Source organism: Lepidochelys kempii, chromosome 3, assembly GCF_965140265.1.
Source record: "Lepidochelys kempii isolate rLepKem1 chromosome 3, rLepKem1.hap2, whole genome shotgun sequence".
NCBI classification, from domain to species: domain Eukaryota; kingdom Metazoa; phylum Chordata; order Testudines; family Cheloniidae; genus Lepidochelys; species Lepidochelys kempii.
In genome coordinates, this window is record NC_133258.1 from 32,058,340 (window position 1) to 32,083,812 (window position 25,473).

Consider the following 25,473-nt stretch of genomic DNA (forward strand, 5'->3'; position numbering starts at 1 on the left):
AAGGAGTAATGGTCTCAGGTTGCAGTGGGGGAGGTTTAGGTTGGATATTAGGAAAAACTTTTTCACTAGGAGGGTGGTGAAGCCCTGGAATAGGTTACCTAGGGAAGTGGTGGAATCTCCTTCCTTAGAGGTTTTTAAGGTCAGGCTTGACAAAGCCCTGGCTGGGATGATTTAGTTGGGGATTGGTCCTGCTTTGAGCAGGGGGTTGGACTAGATGACCTCCTGAGGTCCCTTCCAACCTTGATATTCTATGGCAAACAGGGAGCTTGTGATTGCTGGGGGAGGAATGAAGGATGGTAGGAGCCTCTGGTACATGCAATGAGCTTGACCTACAAAAGCAGCTGTCTGATCCTCTAGCATAAATAACAGGTGTTTACTTTGTAAAATGTTCTTTTCCAATGTAGATATCGTTATTGAGTAATGAGTGTTTTTCATGGACGCTCTGTAAAATTTTCAAAGAAAACAGTATTCTACAGATTGCCCTACATCAATTAATAATTGGACCCAATTTACAGCTTGAAACATATCACTAATATAGATGCTCAAATATATTGCTGATGGGTGTGGCATAAGAATCTAGATGGACAGTTTATCTGGGTATATTTTAACAGGATAGTGAAATTGCATAAACATAGACTTATATTTCTTCCCCTTCACCTTACTTTAGCCGCCTCTGTATTGTGGCACAGAAACCCCACAACTAGGAAGAATTTAGGCTTTTCTGAGAATTTAGAGCCTTGTTGTACTGGCCACCTGCAGATGCATTCATTTTTCCTCCCCACACCCTCTTTGGTGTTATTTCCAGAAGCTGAGCTAGTTACCCTATGTCATCTTAGTCTGAAGTTAGCATGAAGAGTTTAGGTAAAACAGTGGAAACCAGATTTTTTAATAAGGCCTAGTCTTGCTTTTAAAATTTGACCTAGTTAAATCTATGCAAACCCCTAATGGTGACCCTGTAGTTTAACCCTTGCTTATATTGATAATTTGTTATCTTATATGGATTTTTTTAATTAGTTTGGTTAAACTAGAACACTTTTCTAGGATGGACAGTATCTCAGCCATTTCCTTCTCATTATTATTGTTATTACTACCACCATATGTTAGTATTTTCTAGTATTATATTTAGATAATTTGGCACTAATCATGGTATTCTTACTTTTTAGCTCCATATCCAAAAATGCATGTAATTGAAGACCATTTGATTTGCATCAGACATGCTTAGCATTTGAATATATTGTTTGTGCACATTTTTCCTCTTGCATAGGGAACAGGAACAGTCACAGGATCAGCCACTGGAGGATCACATGTGCCTTTGAGCTCAATGAATGTGGAAGCCGTATGTGAGAAGCTGAAGCAGATAGAAGGGCTGGATCAGAGTATGTTACCTCAATACTCTGAAACTATAAGAAAGGTGATCCATTATTATACTTCAATCATTTACATAACATTGAAACACAGGAATGCATGCGTAGAAGAAATTATTTAACTGATGTATTGCATGAAAAATCTACTGAATCATTTTGAATATCAAAATAATACTTTTTATCTATGTATGTTCAAAGTAATGCAGCTTCTTTAATGCAAGGAAAATGTCCTGAGTGCTTCATTATCTTGTATTTAAAACTGAGGTAAGGGCCCTAGTTACTAAAGTGAAACGTCAAAATGTGTTTTTTCTTGCAAAAAGAATATTGTGCATTATTGTAATTAATTTACCCTGTTCAATTTATCATGGTAATTTTCTTAAAGCCTGCATTTAATTTATTTTTTTACTCTCAGATGAGATTGTATAGTCTTTACCTTATTTTAGATCAAGGAAAAAAATGTGTCTGAAGACTCTTCCTCTCTCCTTTCCAAAGTCGTGTTATGTTTTCTGTTCAATTAGGAGATAGTTCTTCTCCAGTTTATTCCCTTATCCTGGCTGATATATAAATGTTATATATGGAATGTTCTGGATGTGTGCAGAATACTAAAATTCTACATAGCCTACTGCAAGGCCTAGTACTGTCAAACTGGGTACTTTGTGTGAGAGTTAACACAGGAAAACTACTTCTAAAACTACCATCTCTACATGAATCAAGCAATGTATTACAAAAGCCTAATCTCAAAAGGTATGCTTTGCCCCGTGGTAGAGTAACTACATTTTTTTCAAAGAGTAAAAATAGGATCCCTGTCCCAGATGGCTGTTGCAGATAAGTATTTTGTCAGGAAAGTGTGTAAAGGAGGATTTTGGTAGGTATAGTATCTGTAGGGAGTCAAAAGGGGAGAAAAGATCCCCTTTCTGCCCTCCCATAGCTTTTCAGCCCAAGAGTTGGAACATATTACAATAAAGTATGGGCATCTATTTACCCTTCATTCTTTTCTCCAAGTCCCAGCCCTGTGACTGTATTTTCCACTCCTGTATCTGCAGGCCCTGCATCTAGTTTATAGAAATCTCCCATGCTCCAAGACTCCCCTATCTTTTAGTCTTCTCATTTTATTTTTATATATTCCCCCTCTCCTGTTTTCTGTTTTTATATTTTATGTACTTTTGTTTTTCCTCACTTCATCCTCTGTCTCTCCTCCATTCAGTCCATTCACACTTTTCTTCCTCCCTCTTTACCTCTCACCCTTCCATATCTCCCTCACTTTCTCTGCCACACTTGCTCACTCTCATTTATTCTGTCTTCCCTCCCATATGCTAAAATGACTCCCTTGTGTCCCCCCTGCCTTTTCACAATCCATTGCTCCCCAATGATGCCAGGAAAGTGAAGAGCAGTGTTGAGGCTGGGTCAGTAGCCATTTCTGTATTAGGGTGGTGTTGCTGAGCTTTCTGTAAGTTCTGATTCTTCTTCGAGTGCTTACCCATGTCCATTCCATATTAGGTGTGTGTGCTCACCACATGCACCGGTGCCGTAAGTTTTCCCCTCAGCAGTATCTGTAGGGGACCGGCTCTGGTACCCTCTGGAGTGGCGCCCACATGTCGCAGTATAAGGGGCGCCGCCGGCTCCCCTCACCCTCAGTTCCTTCTTGCCGCCAGTGACAGTGCTGGAACATCTGATGCTTTGGCTAGCATTGATTCCTTCTCTGTTCTTGCAAAATTTGAAATCCTGTAAAATAGTTATACATAGTAGTTTTCTTAGTTACCCTTAGTTGTAGTTCTCAAACTCTCTGTTAGTCCCAAACGGGACCTGGTCAGGGCATGCCCTGGTCCCCAGACTTTGAGCCCTGTGATGGTTGCAAACGCTGTATGCCCATCAGTGGTCCCCATACCAGCTGCTTAAGGCGCTTAGGCGAAGGACACACAAGTGACAAATGCCGTATCTGCAAGTCCTTCAAATCTAGGACGAAGAAGGAGCGCAATATCCATGTAAGCGTTCCTAATGGAGTCGTCACTCACTTCGGCACCGGAGCAGCGGTCTTACTCTGCACCGAGCACTGTGGTCTCCATGCACAGTGTTCCCCTGGTGCCGTTCACGAGCCGGCACTGGTCTCCCTCCATCGCTCTTGTCAAGAAGCCAAAACAGACTGTGAGGGGAAGATCTCCTACCTCCTGCAAGGGAAAGGAGAGGGCACAGGGCGAGCCAAGACCCATGTCAGGCAGCAGTACCATTCCCCATCGAGAGGGACTTCCCACCAGCTTTCACCTGCCCGCAGCCATCACGCCTCAGGATGGGAGAGGCAGGCTCAGTGGAGCCCTCTTCGGTCCCCTCACCAGGGGCAGCGATCGAGGAACTTGAGGTGTACCTTGCCGGTAGATTGGCGCAGACCCTTGGAGGCATGCTCCGCCTGGCAAGAACTTCAGGACCAGCCCCGACCATCTTCAAGGGCCCAGGACTGATCCTGGGACCAATCGGGCACCAGATACCGCCGATCACCGGGCTGTCATTGCCCGTCTCTAAAAGGAAGGTCACCCTACTCAGGACAAGAGTCACCGCTCAGCCCGATCCTGGTTGCCCAGGACCAACCGCTTCGCTGGTGGCTCAGAGTGAAGTTCCCTGATTGCAGGACAAGTCCTGGTACCGACGGTGCCAACGACATTATCAGTACCGAAACCTGTCCCATGGCCCCAAGTGCAGTGGCTGGTCCCATGGATACCGTGGATCCCTTGCGGGTTCACCCAGCCTTCCCAGGCTGCCCAATTGGTGTTGGGAGCCTCGGACAGGCCAGTGGCCTTGGTATCCCGTCCCCCTCAGGAGACTTCAGGGGGTAAGACCCTGCAGGTCCAGGAGGACCCAGGGAAGCAAGCTGCTGGACCATGACTGGATGTGGAGGTTCCCACTGCACAGGCCTCAGCCTCGTCTGGCGACGACAAGGACATCACGGGGCCCGCTTACCCAGTTCCTCAGGATGATGCCAAGGCGCACCAGGAACTTTTGAAGAGGGTCACTTCTAACCTCAGGCTTCTTGCAGGGGAATTGGAAGAGCCCTCAGTCTCTCTGATGTCCTCTGTTCCTCGGCTCCTGCTAGGGTGGCTCTACTGTTTCATAAAGGGATTTCTAAGATCACTAATGCCCTGTGGGAGACTCCCTCTTCCCTGGCCCCTATCTCTAAAAGGGCGAAACGTAAGTATTTCATGCCAATCAAAAGGCATGAGTACCTGTACTCGCACCCAGCCCCCAATTCCCTTGTGGTCGAGGCGGTTAACCACAAGGAGAGGCAGGACAACCCGGGCCCACCTTCAAAAATAAAGACTCAAGGAGGATTTATGGATTTATTCGTCTTCCAGCCTTCAACTGAGAGTGGCCAACCACCAAGTCCTCCTTCACCGATATGACTTCAATATGTGGCAAACCGTGGCCAAGTTCGTCGGGTCGCTCCCTGAGGCTTCCAAGAAGGAGTTCTGAGCGATCCTTGATGAGGGAATGACCGCTGCCAGGGCGGTCCTTCAGGCGGTGTGAGACGCTGCGGACACTGCTGCCCGCACCCTGTCTTCTGCTATCTCGATGCGGCCAGCCTCTTGACTGCTCCTCTCTGGGTTGTCCACTAAGGCTCAACAGTCAATGCAGGAGCTGCCCTTCGACAGCAGGGCCCTATTGGTGGAGCAAATAGCAAATTGCGTGGCCTCAAGGACTCCTGCACCACCCTAAAACCCCTGGGTCTTTACGTCCCTACCCCAGCATGTAAGCGGTTCAAACCGCAGCAGTCGCAGGGCCAGGGGAGTCAGCCTCAGCAGGACAAGCCCTATAAACAAGCCAAAGGCTACAAGCGCTGCCCAAGCCACCAGCCTCCACCTTCTGCCCAGTTGGGCTTGACCTGTAATAAGTAGGGGGCCAAATGGTCATTTTGAAGGTGAACCTGAGGTGACCTACCAAACTATTCCCCGGATCCATCCTTCCCTGTAGTCTCCAACCTCCTCTCCCTCTTCCTCCCTGCCTGGACAGCTGTAACCTCGGACCAATGGGTCCTCAGTACAGTGAAACAGGGTTATACCTTCCATTTACTCTTCCCCCCCACCTTCCCTGTCCCTCTTCAGGGACCCCCTCACAAGAGTCTCCTTGCGCAGAAGGTAAAGGGGTTACTACAGCCAGTTGTAGTGGAAGAAGTTCCTCTTGAGTATCATAGAATCATAGAATATCAGGGTTGGAAGGGACCTCAGGAGGTCATCTAGTCCAACTCCCTGCTCAAAGCAGGACTAATCCCCAACTAAATCATCCCACCCATGGCTTTGTCAAGCCTGACCTTAAAAACCTCTAAGGAAGGAGATTCCACCACTTCCCTAGGTAACCCATTCCAGGGCTTCACCACTCTCCTAATGAAAAAGTTTTTCCTAATATCCAACCTAAACCTCCCCCACTGCAACTTGAGACCATTACTCCTTGTTCTGTCATCTGCTACCACTGAGAACAGTCTAGATCCATCCTCTTTGGAACCCTTTTTCAGGTAGTTGAAAGCAGCTATCAAATCCCCCCTCATTCTTCTCTTCTGCAGACTAAACAATCCCAGTTCCCTCAGCCTCTCCTCATAAGTCATGTGTTCCAGTCCCTTAATCATTTTTGTTGCCCTCCGCTGGACACTTTCCAGTCTTTCCACATCCTTCTTGTAGTGTGGGGCCCAAAACTGGACACAGCACTCCAGATGAGGCCTCACCAATGTCGAATAGAGGGGAACGATCACGTCCCTTGATCTGCTGGCAATGCCCCTACTCACAAAACCCAAAGTGCTGTTAGCCTTCTTGGCAACAAGGGAACACTGTTGACTCATATCCAGCTTCTCTTCCCCTGTAACCCCTAGGTCCTTTTCTGCAGAACTACTGCCTAGCCATTTGGTCCCTAGTCTGTAGCAGTGCATGGGATTCTTCCATCCTAAGTGCAGGACTCTGCACTTGTCCTTGTTGAACCTCATCAGATTTCTTTTGGCCCAATCCTCTAATTTGTCTAGGTCCCTCTGTATCCTATCCCTACCCTCCAGCATATCTACCACTCCTCCCAGTTTAGTGTCATCTGCAAACTTGCTGAGGGTGCAATCCACGCCATCGTCCAGATCATTAATGAAGATACTGAACAAAACCAGCCCCAGGACTGACCCTTGTGGCACTCCGCTTGATACCAGCTACCAACTAGACATGGAGCCATTGATCACTACCCGTTGAGCCGGACGATCTAGCCAGCTTTCTATCCACCTTACAGTCCATTCATCCCACCCATACTTCTTTAACTTGCTGTCAAAAATACTGCGGGAGACCGTATCAAAAGCTTTGCTAAGGTCAAGGAATAACATGTCCACTGCTTTCCCCTCATCCACAGAGCTAGTTATCTCGTCATAAAAGGCAATTAGATTAGTCAGGCATGACTTGCACTTGGTGAATCCATGCTGACTGTTCCTGATCACTTTCTTCTCCTCTAAGTACTTCAGAATTGATTCCTTGAGGACCTGCTCCATGATTTTTCCAGGGACTGAGGTGAGGCTGACACTGAGGTGACTACAGGAACAAGAGGTTCTATTCCCAGTATTTCTTAATCCCAAAGGCCTACGGCCCATCCTGGGCCTGCAAGACCTCAACAAGTACCTAAAGAAGTTAAAATTCTGCATGGTTTCCCTGGCTTCTATTATCCCCTCCCTGGATCCAGGAGACTGGTATGCCACCCTCGACTAGAAGGACGCATACTTCCACACAGCGCTCTTTCAAGGACACAGACGCTTCCTCCGGTTTACGGTGGGGCCCCACCACTACCAGTTTGGAGTTTGCAATCCTTCCGTTTGGCCTGGCAACAGCATCCGAGAGTGTTTACTGAGTGCATGTCAATGGAGCCAAGTGCAGCTACCTCAGGCGCTGGGGTATTCAGATCTACCCGTACCTCAACTACTGGTCATCAAGGGCAGTTCCAGGTCTCAAATCCAAAGTGATATCGCAGTGCTTCAGGCCACGTGCTGCTCTTGGGGCCTACTGGCAAATGACAAAAAGTCAACGTTAGTGCCGGTGCAGAGGATAGAGTTCACCGGAGCAGTCCTCAAATCAACCTGCACCTGGGTGTTCCTGCCGCTGGAAAGGTTCCACACATTGACGAACCTCCTCGTGGAAGTCTCCACATTCCCTCTGACTACAGCTGGGGTCTTTCTGCACCTCCAAAGTCCCATGGCAGCATGCACTTACACTGTCTGCCTGCTAGGCTCCGAATGCGGCCCCTGTAACAATCTCTGGGGATGGTCTATTCCCAGTCCAGAGACCCCTTGGAAAAGATCGTTATCGTTCCCCAGGTGATACTTACCTCACTACGATGGTGGACCGACTGCAGGACAGTTCTGGAGGGGGTTCTGTTCAACAACCCCCCTCTGTCCATCGAGTTGGTGTCAGACACCTCAGACCTCAGCGGGGATGCACATCTTGGTGACCTCCAGACACAGGGGATGTAGTCCCCAGAGGAGGTGAAGTTGCACATAAACGTCAGAGCTCTGAGCAGTCCAGCTGATGTGCGGAGTCTTCCTGCCCCACCTGTTGGGCAAGGTGGTACGAGTTCTGACGGACAACACAGCCTCAATGTTCTACATGAACAGGCAAGGGGGAGCACGGTCATCGACTCTTTGTCAAGAAGCACTCTTTCTATGGAACTTCTGCATCAGCTACAAAATCCACCTGGAAGCTTGTCACCTTCCTGGTGTCAAGAATACGCTGACGGACCAGCTTAGCAGGGACTTCTTCTCTCACCACGAGTGGTCGCTCCATCCAGAGGTAGCCTGCGTAATCTTCCTAAGGTGGGGAACTCCCCAAGTGGACCTGTTTGCTACCAGACAGAACAGGAAATGCCACCAGTTTTGCCCTCGGCAAGGTCTGAGCAAGGGCTCCCTCTCTGAAGCCTTCCTCCTGTCGTAATCAGGGAGCCTGATGTACGTGTTCCCTCCAATTCCACTCATCAGCAGGGTCATAGCAAAGATCAAGAGAGACAAAGCACAGGTGGTCGTGATCACCCCGCAATGGCCTTGCCAGCACTGGTTCGGCATGCTTATGAGCTTGTCCACGGCCTCTCCCTGGCCCCTGCCCAACCACCCGCACCTGCTTTCACAGAACCACAGCTGTCTCCTACACCCCAACCTCGAGTTCCTCCACCTCTCAGCATGGATGCTGCATGGCTGAACCCGGAGGAACGGACCTGTTTGGAAGGAGTCCAACAGGTCCTCCTGGGGAGTAAGAAGCCCTCAACCAGACTGACTTACTTGGCCAAGTGAACAAGGTTTTTCCTGCTGGGGCTACATAGTGTAGTATAATCCATCCACACACCAGTGCCTCTTGAAGCAGGAAAATCCTGGTCTGATCAGGAGTTCTGGACTGTTGGAGACAGTTAGGGTTTGGGTAGAATCTTTCCTGAGCCATGCTTTTGACCTTTGTGTTACCTCTTACCTCTGTACGTTGGTCTCATGTCTCCACAGCTATTCAAGTGTGACTAGAGTTCTAGTAAATTTGTTCCTGATCAATCAGGTGTTCTTTAGAGTAATACATGACTCTTCATCGCTGGGGAGAGAGTTTGTCACAACCAAGGAATTGGGATTTGATCTTGAAATTGCCATTTGGTAGTCCATGGCATATACTGCAAGGCTTCCAAGGTAACCTCTATTTTTTAAAGGAACCTTCAAGTTTGAAAAGCAAAGTCAAGATTACTAAAAAGAAATATTTTTCAAGTAAATGATAAATTAGAAATATAAAATCCTTGTAAGAGTCCAAAATGATTTCTGGGTAAAATGAATTTTATTATGAAATATTTACAGGGTTTTTTTTAATGTACCAAGTTCTTTTTACATAGTTTTACTTATTTTATTTAGGCAAACATAAATGGTCGTGTCTTGGCTCAATGTAACATTGATGAACTGAAGCAGGAGATGAACATGAATTTTGGTGACTGGCACCTTTTCAGAAGCACGGTAAGATAAAATTTTGAGCTTTTCCATATCAACAGAAAGCTGATTATAGTTTTACATTTGATCCAGAACGCCTCATTTATTTTGCTTTTTCCTTGGTGCTATAAGTCAATTCTCATGGTAAATGTGCAGGCATGTATCATTACATTGGCTGCATCTTAAAACAAACTATTAAAGTATTGGACTTACACAAGCCATACAGTGAGGGGCATCTGTGTCTCTGATACTGTTAAGGCATACATGTATACTAAAAGATCTGTTCTTCCCTCAGCTTGAGGGTAAATAACATAGTTAATGGGAACTAGGGACAGGCATCAGACTGTTAAATTCTCCACAAAGATGTTTGAGTGCTGTTGATTCTCTACTCCTATACTACAGAATATGTTTGTGCTGCTAATTCACAGACTTGTAAATATTGACAGTTACTAGACAGTGTTTTATTGTGAGACTGACGTTTATTAAATCTATTAAATGTGCTATTTGTTTTTTCGCTCTTAAACTTGTAATTAGTATTTTGTTTTACAGGAATTGCGTACTTTAAAATTGATAGTCTTTGGCATGTTAATGCTTTAAAAAGGCTGTGTACAGTAACTAAATATTAAGAACGATTTTCATTGCAGACACACAGTTCCATAAAGAGCTCTCTCCCAAGTAGTCTTTTTTTGGTGATTCATTCACAAACACATGCAATTTTACAATTTAAAAAAAGCAAGTTACATTTTCCTGTTTCCTTTTGTTTGGAATATAATACAATTTAAGAAAGATTACTTGCTCAAACCTTTTATCTTGCTTTGCTATGTAATGACATTTGTCCTGTTTTTTACATGTTAAGGTACTCGAAATGAGAAATACAGAAAATCAGGTTGTTCATGAAGATTCTCGTGCAGTGAATGAACATGTTACCAATGTGATTCCTCACAATGAGCTTTCTCGTCGTCCTGTGCGTAATAGTGAATTGCCTCACACTGAGCTTACAGGAATTTCTGCTCAGGTTCCCTACGCTCTCAACTTCAGCTTTGAAGAACTGAACACAATTGGTCTCGATGAAGCTCCTCCACATCATAATAATTTGAGCTGGCAGGTATTTACTAAAGAGATTTATTTTGTTTACCTAATATGTGGGAAATTGTTTTTTGTTAGATGACAGGACAGGCTGCCAGTCCACCCTGTCTATCCAGATACCCTCTCAACTCCCTGTCTTGCCCCAAGACCATAGTTTGTAGAGAGAGTAGGGAAAACCCCCAAATAAACCATTTCTACTGCCTCATTGTAATTTTCTCTCACCCCCAATAGCTATTCCTCCTCCCTGGTAATTCCCCTCCAGAGGGAGAGTATGACTAAAGTACTTAGTTCACCTTGCATAAGGCAAGGTAAATACTAGATATTTCATCAGATAAATTCTATTAATCATACTGTTCAGTCCTCACAAATGGTAAATATTTTAATAACTTGCTACCAGCATGCCCCACGTAAAGGTTGAAAAATATATTTATATATAATTTTAACATGCACAGTACTGATGACAGGTTTCAGAGTAACAGCCGTGTTAGTCTGTATTCGCAAAAAGAAAAGGAGTACTTGTGGCACCTTAGAGACTAACCAATTTATTTGAGCACTAGATCCTGTGTTGGCAAGTGATCCAGCATTAAAATCTGGGGTTGGAATCCTCCTCTCATTCTCCCACAAGTTTTGTGCATATAATTTTTGGCTTATAATTTCCAAAATCACACTAAGTATGAGCAGTTTTAGATATATGGGGCCTTTACAGAGGTTATACAGTTGATAAATGAATAAATGTTTTAAGGCAGTGGTCAAGATTTTCAAAAGTAACTAGTGATTTTCAGATTTTCAATTCTGGGCACCCAAAAATTGAGGCCTGATTTTCAGAGGGTAAACGCTCAGCACTTCTTGAAAATCAGGCATTTCAAGTTGGGCGCCCAGAAACTGAGGCACCCAAAATCACTAATTACAACTCTTGGCCAATCTTTTTAATCATCATAGTTATAACTGAAATATACACAAAATGGTTTAGGACATAAATGAATGTTTCTTATGAATGCTTTGGGTAGAATACAGTCTCAATATGTCCTTTTCAACACAAATATGGTGTGGCTCACTGTCTTTTATTTGTAGTTTTTCATTATATGTCAAGAGCCCAGGAATAATGGAAACAAAGATTTTGAAAGACAAACATTTAAAAAAAAAAACTTTGATACAAAAAGATCAAAACTTTAGAACCACAACAAAGAGAGAGACATTAATTCAGAAAAGTAAGAAATTAGTCAGTTTGACTGTCTACTTTTGGGAAGCATTGGAATCCATCATTCAGAGGATATATAGCAAGTTTGCATTAATAAATAAACAAAAACTGGCTCATCTAAAGGGGAAAAGGTACCTTTTGGAAATGGGTAGCCAAATTAAATATTCTGTAGTGAATTAATTTAGCTGTATTCAGTAGGGAATATGCATACATAACTGACCATATCCATCTTTGAGACGGCAGTGTTTCATTATGGGCACTGAATTGCTCTAGCAGTTTGTCTTTCATTGAATATAGAAGACACTTATTTTAGACATTGTTTTATTCAGCATTAATCATGTTTGGCAACTTCACAAAAGCCTAGTACATAGGAAAGAATCTTGTGAAGAGCTGTTAGTAATATTTAATAAATCACAAGACCTTAGTAGTAGTAATATAGAGGGGGGTAACAAAACTACAGCCTGCAGGTAAGATCCTTCCTATGGCTTCTTGCACATGGTTGCTTGCTAAAGGGAGCATGAACAGTTTTTGAGGAAAAAAGGAACAGAATCAGAAGAATAAAAAAAATGCATGTAGGACCAGGAGCAAGGTAAAAAAGAAAGAATAAGTGAAAGAGAAGGAGCGAACAGAGAAGAGGTGAGGAACAGAGTTCATATTCTTAATCTGAGAGACTGATTTTTCTGAAACCAGCTAAATACAATGAAAGTTTCAGTTGTATATATTCAATACTAATGCTTTTAATTATTTTCAAAATTCTCCCTCACAAATGTTTGTTGGCAATGAAATGTCCTTGAAATTTAAATGAAAAAAAATCTTATATACATATGTAAATACGTGTGTGTATGCGAGAAAAGCCTAAACTCAATACACCAAATGAATTTAATAATTATAAAGTGTTTTCAAAAAGGATAAACTTTAAATGTTTTGATAAAATACAGATTTGTATGTAATTTCTTTTTGCAATGGAACAGGAATGACTGTTTTTGTGGAGTTGATGAATGAGTGTGAATACAAATATGACTGTTAAGCATTTATACAGATCTTTTAAATGACTGTTTAAGAATTTAACTGCCATGATGCATTACAGACAAAAGTTTTTCATTCATGCATATATGCTATTGCTTCTGGTTATATTAAAATAACAAAGATAATAAGTGGTTTTATTTTTTTGGTTTTTTTTCCAGTCACAAACTCGCAGAACTCCAAGTCTTTCAAGTCTCAATTCTCAAGATTCTAGTGTTGAAATCTCAAAGCTGACTGATAAGGTGCAGGCAGAATACAGAGATGCATATAGAGAATATATTGCTCAAATGTCACAGCTAGAAGGGGGTGCGAGTTCTACCACTGTAAGTGGCAGATCTTCCCCACATAGCACAGCAGCTTTCTGTATGGGGCAGAGCACATCAGGGGGCTCCCTCCATTCCAGTATAGAACAAGAAAAAGGAAAGGATGGTGAACAGAAACAAGATGATGGACGAAAGCCCTTTCTGATGAAGAGGGGTGATGTTGTAGATTACAGTACTTCAGGTGTTTCCACTAATGATGCATCTCCTTTGGATCCTATCACTGAAGAAGATGAAAAATCTGATCAGTCTGGTTCCAAGCTTCTTCCAGGAAAGAAATCTTCAGAAAGAACAAGCATTTTCCAGGCAGCAGATTTAAAACTAAAAGGAGTTACTTTGCGCTATCAGAAACTGCCAAGTGATGAAGATGAGTCTGGAACAGAAGAATCAGATAACACTCCACTTCTCAAGGAAGGAAAGGACAAGAAAATGGATGGGAAAGTGGACAAGCAACCAAAATCCCCTGAACATGGATCTGAGCCTATTAGAACCTTCATCAAAGCAAAGGAGTACTTGACAGATGCCCTTTTAGACAAAAAGGATTCCTCTGACTCTGGTGTGAGGTCCAATGAAAGTTCTCCAAACCACTCCCTCCACAACGATGGAGCGGATGATTCACAGCTTGAAAAAGCAAATCTCATTGAGCTTGAAGATGACAGCCACAGTGGAAAGAGAGGAATTCCGCACAGTCTGAGTGGCCTTCAAGATCCAGCTGTGACACGCATGTCAATTTGCTCAGAAGACAAGAAAAGCCCTTCAGAGAGCAGCTTAATAGCAAGCAGTCCTGAAGAGAACTGGCCTGCTTGCCAGAAAGTCTATAATCTAAACAGAACACCTAGTACAGTCACCCTAAATAATAACAGTGCTCCAGCCAATCGAGCTAATCAAAATTTTGAAGACATTGAAGGTATCAGAGATTCCTCTCAAATCATTCTGCGCCCTGGCTCCAGCTCAAATTCAACTGCAGTTCAGAATGAGAACCTAAAAAGTGTGGCTCACAAGCGAAGCCAGCGTTCAAGTTATACCAGGCTTTCGGAAGATTCTTCAGAGCTCCATGGTGTTACAGCCTCAGGCGCTGCAGGTTTTGGAGAAGAGAGAGAGAGTATTCTGTGAAGGGAACAAACAAAATTAAAACAGAGCACGTCTGTATGTCATAATTTTCTTAAAATCCCTGGTTTGTTGGTTCATGCTCTTGCTAGACACTTTTTATCTCTTTCAATAGCCTCCACTAACAAACCTGGATTTTTTTCCAGTCCTTTTTTTGGAAAGAAAAATAACCTACACTATAAAATATTTCATTACCCCTTTCCCTAATTTATACTGCTAGTAAATATAATGCTCTTTTCCACAAATGAAAGCAGTACTTGTCTTTCTGCATGGGAATCAAATTCCTTGCCGAAGAATTTTTGGGGAAAAGATGTTTTAGGATTAAGTAGGTCAGGAATATTTCATATAAAAGTAAAACATAGACATTAACATAGACATAGACAGACATGTGTCTGCTGCAATGCACAAAACTCACATTTTGTTATCCCTTCTAAAAATTCCAATTAAATAGCTTACTTTTAGCAAAATGTTGTACCATGTGTTGCCATCTGAATTTACAGAAGCCAGAAGACACAATATTAAAATCCCTCTGGCCCTTGGTAACTTGAAATTTCATACTTTTCATTAACTAGTTGATCTTCAAAAGTGTGTGCAACATATGAAATAGAATATGTTGGTTAAGTATTAAGATACATGATTGGCTAACTGTACATCTTCATCACCTGTTAGTTTGTTCTATAATTGCTCTTGTTTCTGGCAATTTTATTTGTGCATTGTGCTGATAAGCTTTGTAGAGGACATTGTCTGAATATAGTGTTAGAATTAACAGATATTTAGTATGTAATGTTCTCTCATTGATTTAGTGAGCGCTCTATTTATTGTTGGTATGTAATTTCACAATCGTTGCACTAAATAGCGGTAACTGCTGTTACATCAAGACAGTGTTTATATGTAATGTCTGAATTTCTGAAGTATTGTTCTGCATGCCCTTTCACTAATATATTCTTTTTCACCTGGTTATAGAAAGGAAAAAGTAATTAGTGTTTGCCATTTTAAAAGTAACATTTAAAAATGAGAAGTTCAGTGATAATATAGTGTACCAGCTTTCTTATGTTAGAGATAGAGTATTTAATCGTTTGTGTTTCAGTCAGCTAAATAATGTATCTGAATGTCACTGTAGCAAATACTTTGTACTGTACGTGAAATTTGCATGATTTTGGAAATGTGTTCAATCAAATGTACTCTAGTAGTATAGAGGGAATAATAAATAAATTGGCATATTGCTTTTGTGTCTGAGTTTCTGTTTATTATAGTGATTGTTTCCTCATTTGACAGAAAAATCAAATGTACTTGAGAGATTGTTGTGGTTAAAGCAATCTATGAATTTAATAATGATTAATGCTTTACAAAGTAGTATTTTTTATTAATAGAATCCCCGTAATAAACATCAAGGTACAAAAAAACACATTTGATCCATGGAACAGGCAAACTTGGACCATTTTTTAGTAATTGGTACATGCGTGAGGGAGGTTAACCTCCCGCTGCTTGAAAATATTCCAACGTCGTAATCATGTTTTTCATAAGTCACTTTGCTTTAGCTAGAAGATTTTTGTAATGTGTTCCAGTCTCAGTGCATCTTCAATCAGATTCATCCAGCTGGACCATGTGGTAATGGTCTCTTTTATCCATATTGAGAGAATGCATTTCTGTGCCAGAGTCAACAGAAAGAGGAGGTTGGCTGTATCGGTTTCTTTAGTTTTCCATTCCCCACATGTCCCCAGCACTAACAATACTGAACACTTGGTATGTTAACACCACAGAATTCTTAAACTTGTACATAAGACTCTATCATTTGAATTGTATATTAACCATATGGTTGGAATTTCTTGTGTACACTATTATTTTTGTGATGTCTAGTGTAAAGATTTTGAGAAATGCTCCATTTTCAACCAACTTTACAGAAAACACAGTTTCATAATCTTTGCTAACCTTTTGGAAATTTTTTTTGGTTCAGGTCCCTTTCCTATATTTTACATATCTGTGACTGTACATCACTGATTGCCCTGTGCAACAACATAGAGTCTCTGAATGTAAAAGCTTTTTTTGGAAAGACCGTTACAAAAATTGTTTGAGAGAGAAGAGAGGTACATCCACCTCCTTGAAGACAACTTGGCAGTATTACAGAAGCTACTGTCTATCTCACAAGCCTTGTTATCTCTGTAACTCATCAAATAATCTAATTGGAGCAAATGTGAGATGGTCTTCACATAATTTTAAACTTTTAATTCTCTAGAAGAAAGTCTCATCTGCCAGTCCTCATGGAAAGCTGGGTCTTTCTATTTGGAATGAAATATGAGATGCCATGTTAAAAAAAACCAAAAAACCAAAAAAAAAGACTTTTGCACAATATTTTCTAGCTTTCATTGGCCAACACTACTAAAGACAATTGTTTGATAATTGATAATTGAAACAGTAGGAGCTAAGTGGCTAGCAAGGTGAGTTTCAATAGATAGCCATGTGCAGTCGTTAGTTCTTAATCTTCCACTATGCTAAAAACTAGATGAACTAGTTTAGTAACTGGATCAATTCAGAAATGCTTAAAATTCAGAAATGTTAAGCCATCTCCCATCTTACACTGTTGAAGCTGTTCAAGTGAGCAAAGAGATCACTTCCTTTGGGGGGGAAAAGTGGAATAAATAAAGAATAGCCCAAGATCTTAATGTAGGAAACAAAAGTGTGAAATCTGTTGACTATGTTGGCTTTTTAATGGTGACAACTGTACGTATGTACATGAAACTTTATCCAGTATTCCTGTGGAAATTAAAACAACATAAATCTTTACTCACAACTGGATTATCTGAGCAGTACGTAAAATCTCTTGGCCCAGTTTTCAGACATGTTGAGTACCTGCAACTCCAGTTGAAGTCCTAAGAAGCTGGAGGTGATGTGAACATCAGGCCCTTCGCTATTTGTAGGTCTGTTCTATTTCTTCATCCTTCTAAATGAGGCTTTACTAATGTAAATGAGAATCGCATACGTTTTCCAAAATACAATTATAGTCTCCCACACAGATTTGTTTAACTAAAATTATGCAATTTTTGATATACCTTTTTTTTTTTTTAAATTCTGATATACTGCATATTGACATCACAGGTGCATTCTTATGTACTTCAAAATGCCACTCAGCAGCCAAGGTGGTCCATTGTATTTATTATTTTATAGTGTCCGAAAACATACTAGATGCTTCACAGAAAACAGAGAAAGGCGTGATTCCCATGCTGTAAAGAGTTCAAAATGTAAATATTAATTGAGGACTCGGCAGGTTGGGATGGTCAGAAGAAAGGAGGGCATGGAGTGAAAGAGGATGTGGATTACAGCAATACGATAATACAGTTGCTAACTTCAGACATGTATACATCATAATGGTTCAGTTGAGGGTTCTTTATGTATATAACAAATAAAAGGAAGGCACAATATAAGATATGACAAAGTTTATGGTGAATGAATAGATAATGGAGTAATAGTGGTTATATAGTCAAATAAATTGATTTGGAAATACACCTTCATTCCTAAGCAATATAACTATTATTGTAGGCTTACATAATTATTGTAATCCTGAGCTGGTTATATATGGGTTCCCAGTGTAGCTCCTAGAACAAGCAGAATATGAACATGTCATCTGCAAGAAGAACTTGCTTATAAACATTGTGTGTTAATAAAACAATAAATATTTCTGGTTCTCCTTGGAATCATACCTATAAGATGCTGTGGTGTGCAAAATGCCTGTAGCTCAAAAGAATAAAAATTTTTAAATCAAAGTATCTTATTGATTTTTACAGGTTGAACATAAATAAAATAGAGAGTGGAGGAACTGCCTCCATGGGGGAAAGAAGAAAAAGGAGAAGGAAAGGGAAGGAAGGGGAGAGAGAGAGAGAGAGGAGGGAGGGAGTTTTCAAAGATACAGGAGAGTAGTAAAAGCAAAGTCCGCCTAGGACAGAATGGGTGTATGTAGTTGCTGTTGTACATAATCTTTCACACACATGATAACATTGCAAAAATAAAACAATTTTTATGGTTTATAAATGTATGGCTGTTGTTCACTGTCCCAGGCCAATGGGGGCTGCAGGAAGCAGCGCGGGCTGAGGGATGTGCTGACTGCTGCTTCCCTCAGCTCCCATTGGCCTGGAGCGGTGAACCGCGGCCAATGGGAGCTGCAATCAGCCGAACCAGCAGGTAAACAACCGGCCCTGCTCGCCAGGGGGCTTACCCTGGCAAGCCACATGCGAAAGGTTGCCAATCCCTGCTTTAGAGCCTGCAAGTCCACTCAGTCCTAATTCTTGTTCAGCCAATCGCTCAGACAAACATATTTGTTTACATTTGCAGGAGATAATGCTGCCTGCTTCTTGTTTACAATGTCACCTGAAAGTAAGGACAGGCATTCACATGGCACTGTTGTAGCCGGCGTCGCAAGATATTTACATCCCAGGTGCGCTAAAGACTCATATGTCCCTTCATGCTTCAACCACCATTCCAGAGGACATGTCCATGCTGATGATGGGTTCTGCTCGAAAACCATCCAAAGCAGTGCGGACCGACGTATGTTCATTTTCATCATCTGAATCAATTGCCACCAGCAGAAGGTTGATTTTCTTTTTTGATGGTTCAGGTTCTGTAGTTTCCGCATCGGAGTGTTGCTCTTTTAAGACTTCTGAAAGCATGATCCACACCTCGTCCCTCTCAGATTTTGGAAGGTGCTTCAGATTATTAAATTTTGGGTTGAGTGCCTTAGCTATCTTTAGAAATCTCACATTGGTACCTTCTTTGCATTTTATCAAATCTGCAGTGAAAGTGTTCTTAAAACAAACAACAACATGTGCTGGGTCATCATCCGAGACTGCCATAACATAAACTATATGGCAGAATGCAGGTAAAACAGAGCAGGGGAAATACAATTCTCCCCCAAGGAGTTAAGTCATAAATTTAATTAACACATTTTTTTTAATGAGTGTCATCAGCATGGAAGCATGTCCTCTGGAATGGTGGCTGAAGCATGAAGGGGCATACAAATGTTTAGCATATCTGGCATGTGAATACCTTGCAATATTGGTTACAAACATGCCATGCAAATGCCTGTTCTCACTTTCTGGTGACGTTGCAAATAATACAGCATTATCTCCTGTAAATGTAAACAAACTTGTTTGTCTTAGTGATTGGCTGAACAAGAAGTAGGACTGAGTGGACTTGTAGGCCTGGTCTACACTACGAGTTTATGTCGAATTTAGTAGCATTAAATCGAATTAATCCTGCACTCGTCCATACAACAAAGCCATTTTTGTCGACATAAACGGCTCTTAAAATCAATTTCTGTACTCCTCCCTGACGAGGGGATTAGCACTGAAATCGACATTGCCATTTCGAATTAGGGTTAGTGTAGACGCAATTCGAAGGTATTGGCCTCCAGGAGCTATCCTACAGTGCACCATTGTGACCGCTCTAGACAGCACTCTGAACTCGGATGCACTGGGCAGGTGTACAGTAAAAGCCCCGGGAACTTTTGAATCTTATTTCCTATTTGGCCAGGTGAGCTCATCAGCACAGGTGACCATGCAGTCCCAGAATCAAAAAAGAGCTCCAGCATGGACCGAATGGGAGGTACTGGATCTGATCACTGTATGGGGAGACGAATCCGTGCAATCAGAACTATGTTCCAAAAGATGAAATGCCAAAACATTTCAAAAAATCTCCAAGGCCATGATGGACAGAGGCTACAGCAGGGACGCAACACACGGCCGTGTGAAACTTAAGGAGCTCAGACAAGCGTGCCAGAAAACCAAAGAATCAAAAGGATGCTCCAGGACAGAACCCCAGACATGCCACTTCTATGCTGAGCTGCATGCAATTCTAGGCGGGGACGCCACCACTACCCCACCCCGTCCGTGGACTCCAATGATGAGGTACTCTCCGCCATGCCTGAGGATTTTGCGGACAGGGAAAATGAGGAGGAGGAGGACGACGAGCTTGAGGAGAGCACATAGCACACCATTCTCCCCAACAGCCAGGAACTTTTTATCACCCTGACTGAAATACCCTCCCAACCCAACGAAGCCAGAGAAGGGACCTATGGTGAGTGTACCTTTTTAAATATAATACATGTTATAAAAGCAAGCGTTTTTAATGATTAATTTGCCCTGAGGACTTGGGATGCATTTGTGGTCAGTACAGCTACTGGAAAGGTCTGTTAACATGTCTGGGGATGGAGCGGAAATCCTCCAGGGACATTTCCATGAAGCTCTCCTGGAGGTACTCTAAAAGCCTTTGCAGAAAGTTTCTGGGGAGAGCAGCCTTATTGGCTCCATGGTAGGACACTTTACCACGCCATGGTAGGACACTTTACCACACCATGCTAGTAGCAAGTAACGTGGTATCATTGCATGACAAAGCCTGGCAGTGTATGGTCCCGGTGTTTGCTGGCATTCAAGGAACATCCGTTCTTTATCTCTCTGTGCTATCCTCAGGAGAGAGATATCGTTCATGGTAACCTGGTTGAAATACGGGAATGTAATTAAGGGGACATTCAGAGGTGGCCATTCCTACTGGGCTGTTTGCCTGTGGCTGAAAAGAAATCCTCCCCGCAGTTAGCTACACGGTGGGGGGAGGAGGGGCATTGGTGCTGAGTTGTTCGCGTTTGGCTAGCAGGGATCTCCCCTGATACCAGCCACGTGGTGGGGGGAGGGGTAAAGCAATCATCCCAGAGAATTGAATGGGGGAGGTGTTTGGTTTCTGCTTCTGCACATTAACACGAAAATTGCAGCACTAAATGGCCAACTCAACGGGCTTTGCTTGGTATGAGAAAGGAGGGCGCTGCTGTTATGAAGGTTGCAGAAGCCAAAAGACTATGGCTTACCATGGCCACCTGCAAGCCGAATTCTGTTGCCTGGCACTGCGTGTGTGATCTGTAACACCAAGCCGCAGGCACTCAATATAAGATGCAAAATGCGACCTTGTACCAAAATCATGTGCTATGTAATGTGAATAGTGTTGTTCACCAAGAAAGAGTATAGCCATTGTTCTGTAAAATGTATCTTTTTAAATACTTCACTCCCTTTTTTTCCTCCTGCAGCTGCAAATGTTTCAAGCCTCCCTCCTCCGTCCCAAAGGCTATCTCAGATAAGGCAGCGAAAAAAATGCACATGCGATGAAATGTTCTCTGAGCTCATGCAGTCGTCCGGCACTGACGGAGCTCAGCAGAATTTGTGGAGGGATACGATAGCAGAGTACAGGAAAGCGGCCAATGAATGTAAGGACAGGAGGGACGATCGAGATGAGAGGTGGCGGCAGGAAGATCAGAGGAGGCAGGATGCAACGCTGGGGCTACTGCGGGATAAAACGGACATGCTCTGGCGTCTGGTGGAAGTTCAGGAATGGCAGCAAGATCATAGACTGCCGCTGCAGCCCCTCCCTTCTCCCCAAGTTCTATCGCCTCCTCACCCAGACGCCCAAGAACACGCAGGGGGAGGCTCTGGGTACCCAACCACTCCACCCCAGTGGACAGCCCAAGCAACAGAAGGCTGTCATTCAACAAGTTTTGAAGTGGCCTTTTCCATCCCTCCTACCCTCCTCCCACACCCCACCCGGGCTACCTTGTGAGTTCTCCCTATTTTTATAATCAATTAATAAAGAATACATGTTTTTTAAATGATAGTGACTTTATTTCCTTTGCAAGCAAGCTGTGATCAAAGGTGGGAGGGCGGGTTGCTTACAGGGCATTAGAGTCAACCAAGGGGGTGGGTTTTCATCAAGGAGAAACAAACAAGTGTCACACGATACCTTACATTGATCTTTCTAGCTGAGGATTCCCTTACTGTCATTTATAATAAGACTCCTTAACCTCAGTCTGGCAATGTAGGGGCCTTAAAACTTTCACAGGTTTTATGCTCCTGGGGGAATTGACTGAGAATGGGAACAGTTTCCTAACAATAGGACCATTAACAATGTTACTACCTGGCAGGCTGCTACATTTCTGCCTCAGAGAATGAGATCAATTAACCATCAACAGTAACTTTAACAGTTTGTGTTTTTTTGATGCAAAATGATCCACAATTACACATTATCGGTCATGATTGAGAACAACATTGCACAATGCAGTTTTGTAGGGAATTCTCGAGCATGAGAAGCAGGTGTAGCTGTTTTTGATGCGTGATGTGAAGGCCATTCACGTCATGCAAAAGAATAAATATCCCTTTGCCCTGTGGTAACTTCATTTGGACCTAGCTGGATACTTTGGGAAGTGCTTGGTTCTGATTGTCCTGACATTGTATTGACTGTTTGGTAAATGTTTTATTTGCCCTCAAAGTCTTTTTTTTTTTTTTAAATGGGTAAGTAAAATAAATTCTTAGCTGTAATCTAACTCCATTGTGCCATTTTGGCACAGGAAAAAATTGAGAAAGCACATTGATCTTTCTAGCTGATTAAGGATTCCCTTACTGTCATTTATAATAAGACTCCTTAACCTCAGTCTGGCAATGTAGGGGCCTTAAAACTTTCACAGGTTTTATGCTCCTGGGGGAATTGACTGAGAATGGGAACAGTTACCTAACAATAGGAACATTAACAATGTTACTACCTGGCAGGCTGCTACATTTCTGCCTCAGAGAATGAGATCAATTAACCATCAACAGTAACTTTAACAATATTACTAACTACACAGTCAGGCTGCTACATTTGTGCCTCAGAGAGTGAGATCAATTAACTCAGGCAGGCTGCTACATTTGTGCCTCTAGCCTGCCTCATGCATAATAAAAAAAAAAAAACCCCTACCCTTCCATGCCAGTGAGCTGCAGAAACAAGGGAGAGGGACAAAGTGTCTCTCTCTCTTGCTTGTTGGCATGCACATACGCCCTTTTGCCCCTCCCCCACGATGGTGATCACGCAGGCATGCATGCCCAGCCCTCCCCCTCCCGTCTCTGAGGCTGCTAAGGCATCCTGGAATAGACACGATGCCTCGGCTGCCGGGAAAGAGGCACGTGTCACCCAGCAGATGTTTTTTTTCATTTTTCTGTGGGGGGCGGGGCACAGAAAAATGCAGGCCATATGAATTCTGCATCCACACAGGGGTGCAGAATCCCCCCAGGAATAATGAGGTGAATTGAAAAATACTATTTCTTTTGTTTTGTATTGTAAAAATGATAATGTTTGTAATAAAAATAATATAAAGTGATCACTGTACACTTTGTATTCTGTGTTGTAGTTGAAATCAATATATTTGAAAATGTAGAAAAACATCCAAAAATATTTAATAAATTTCAGTTGGTATTCTATTGTTTAACAGTGCGATTAAAACTGTGATTAATCATGATTAATTTTTTGTTAATCGCATGAGTTAACTATGATTAAGCAGTAGCCCTACAAAAAACATAAATGTTGTTTTATCCAGTGATGTGACCAGACTAAGAGGTACATGCTGCACACATGAAAACTGAATATGAATTCATGCTATACACCTTACATACCACTGTAATGCTCAGGATGTGTCATTCTGTGACACTGCAGCTACAAAAAAGTAAAGTAAAATCCTGAAGCATGGAGCTGACCTGTAGTGGGGTCAAGAAAGTAATGTGATACATTTGTGGTGTGGAAGAAAACACAGTCTTCTCTCTCAGGTTCGTTGCAACAAATCAGAGACAGTTTATTTTTCTAGTACTTGCAAGGGGAAAGAGTACACCCAGACAGTGGTTCCCCCGTCCCAGGCAGGTCTCCGTTAGATAAACAATTAGGGCAAGCATTTATACCTTTGTTACAGACAGTAATGATCAACAACCGCGTCTTGTTTATTCATACACCTTCCTGCTATCTTACTTTTCTCAGCAGTTCCTGCTACAGTCTGTGTTCCATTCTTATCTAACACAAGGTCGAAAAACAGTATCTCTTACAGTTCTTTCCCACTTGCTTCTCAGGCCCTGCTTTAAAGTCTCGCATTATCAGAGCTAGTGATGGCCTGGCTCTTGCTCTATTCCTAGAACTTAAGATGTCTGCGTTCAAATTCCCTTCATCCTTTCCTCTACTTCCACAGTGGCATCATTGTGGAGCAGGAGGCAGCTCACGCAATTTCAAGGATCCTAAAACTATTTTGTACTGTGGTTTAGAAACTGAGGATTTGGTTGTAGAAATAAAGAGCATTACTTCCTTGGCATATAACTTCAGTTTGTTTGAACTCTCACGGTCTAATGGGCATTAGGGTATTTATCAGATGCTAGCTTCTGGAAGTTCCAAGGCAGTAATGAATCAGATATGGAAGAGTAGAGAACTGTCTGGTTATGAGGTAGAAGATACTATCTTGCATCTCATTGCAGCTACTTAATTAGATTGATATGAGCCACTTCAGCCACCTGGGCCCCGTGTGAGAGACCCTCAAAACACAAATTCTTTCCTCTGCCTTTGTGATATTGGGGAATAAAAAGAAAAGTGTTTGGGATTTTGGCCAGAGAATATTTTATACACAATAACTTCAAAGATAGATAGATGGTCTTCTGGCAACAAAGGTCTTATAAATATACTTGAGCGGTTGAGCAAAAAAATATTTTTTTTTTATAACATGAGTTTATACTCATGAGTCTGACCTATGTCTGTTAAAGAAAACAGCACTGATGATTAACTAACCATTACCAGATTTTTTTATTATGTGAATCTAGAATGTGGACATTACTAGAACTGGTTGGAAATTTTCCAATGGAATGTTTTTCCATCTGAAAATGGCAATTAGTTAAAAGAAAACTGTTTTGTGGAAACATGGATTTTGATGAGTTTTCCGACGAAATACGTGCAGGTTTCCTGCTAGCTCACCAGCCTGGCTCCTCTGCTGCCCATGAGAAGAACTGCCTCACAGTCAGGACCCTAGGGCTTCTGGGGTTCCACAGCAGCAGGGCAGCCCCACCACACAGACTTCCCTAGAGCTGAGGACCTCAGGGCTTCCAGACCGCTAGGCCAACTGGCTCCCAAAGCTTAGGGAGCTAGCTCCCTTGAGAGTTGGGCAGCCTGAAGAGCCAGCTGGCAGAGGAGTCTGGAAGCCCTGGGATTCCAGCCCTGTGCCGTCCACATGGCAGAGCTATTCTCCAGCTTTGGACCACAGAGCCCTGGCAGGAACTGACAGTAATTTACATGATTCTTGTCCATTTCGTGGCTGCCCATTGACAATTCAGTGGTGTGCAACCATGAAACATGACAGGAATCATGTCAATTTCAGTCATCAGCCACCAGAGATCCCAGGAAGCATGATTTATTTTGAAAACATCATGTTTTGGTGTTTCCAAAATAAAATATTGCAGGATTTCAGTTACAAGAAAATTGTCATGTTTTTTGGCTTTTCGTCCTGACTAGGACAAAAAAAAAATTCCAAAAACTTGGAAATTATTATAGAACGGGATTTCGGTTTTCTGGCCACCTCAAGGCATTATATGATTATGATATAATAAACGTGACTCCTTCATGTTTCAAATGTTC

The 25,473-nt window shown here is 42.4% G+C and overlaps 1 protein-coding gene across 6 annotated transcripts in view; it reads left to right on the forward strand.

Moving 5' to 3' along the window:
• KIDINS220 (kinase D interacting substrate 220) overlaps window positions 1–15,260 on the forward strand; it is a 158,695-nt gene extending 143,435 nt beyond the window's left edge. For all 6 annotated transcript variants that reach the window (XM_073336072.1, XM_073336073.1, XM_073336074.1 and 3 more), the window contains 4 exons: window positions 1,265–1,411; window positions 9,232–9,330; window positions 10,160–10,408; window positions 12,772–15,260. In XM_073336072.1, the coding sequence (XP_073192173.1) occupies window positions 1,265–1,411; window positions 9,232–9,330; window positions 10,160–10,408; window positions 12,772–14,043 (1,767 nt within the window). In that variant the 3' untranslated portion in view covers window positions 14,044–15,260. The remainder of the gene's footprint in view (window positions 1–1,264; window positions 1,412–9,231; window positions 9,331–10,159; window positions 10,409–12,771) is intronic.
• The last annotated feature ends 10,213 nt before the right edge of the window (window positions 15,261–25,473 follow it).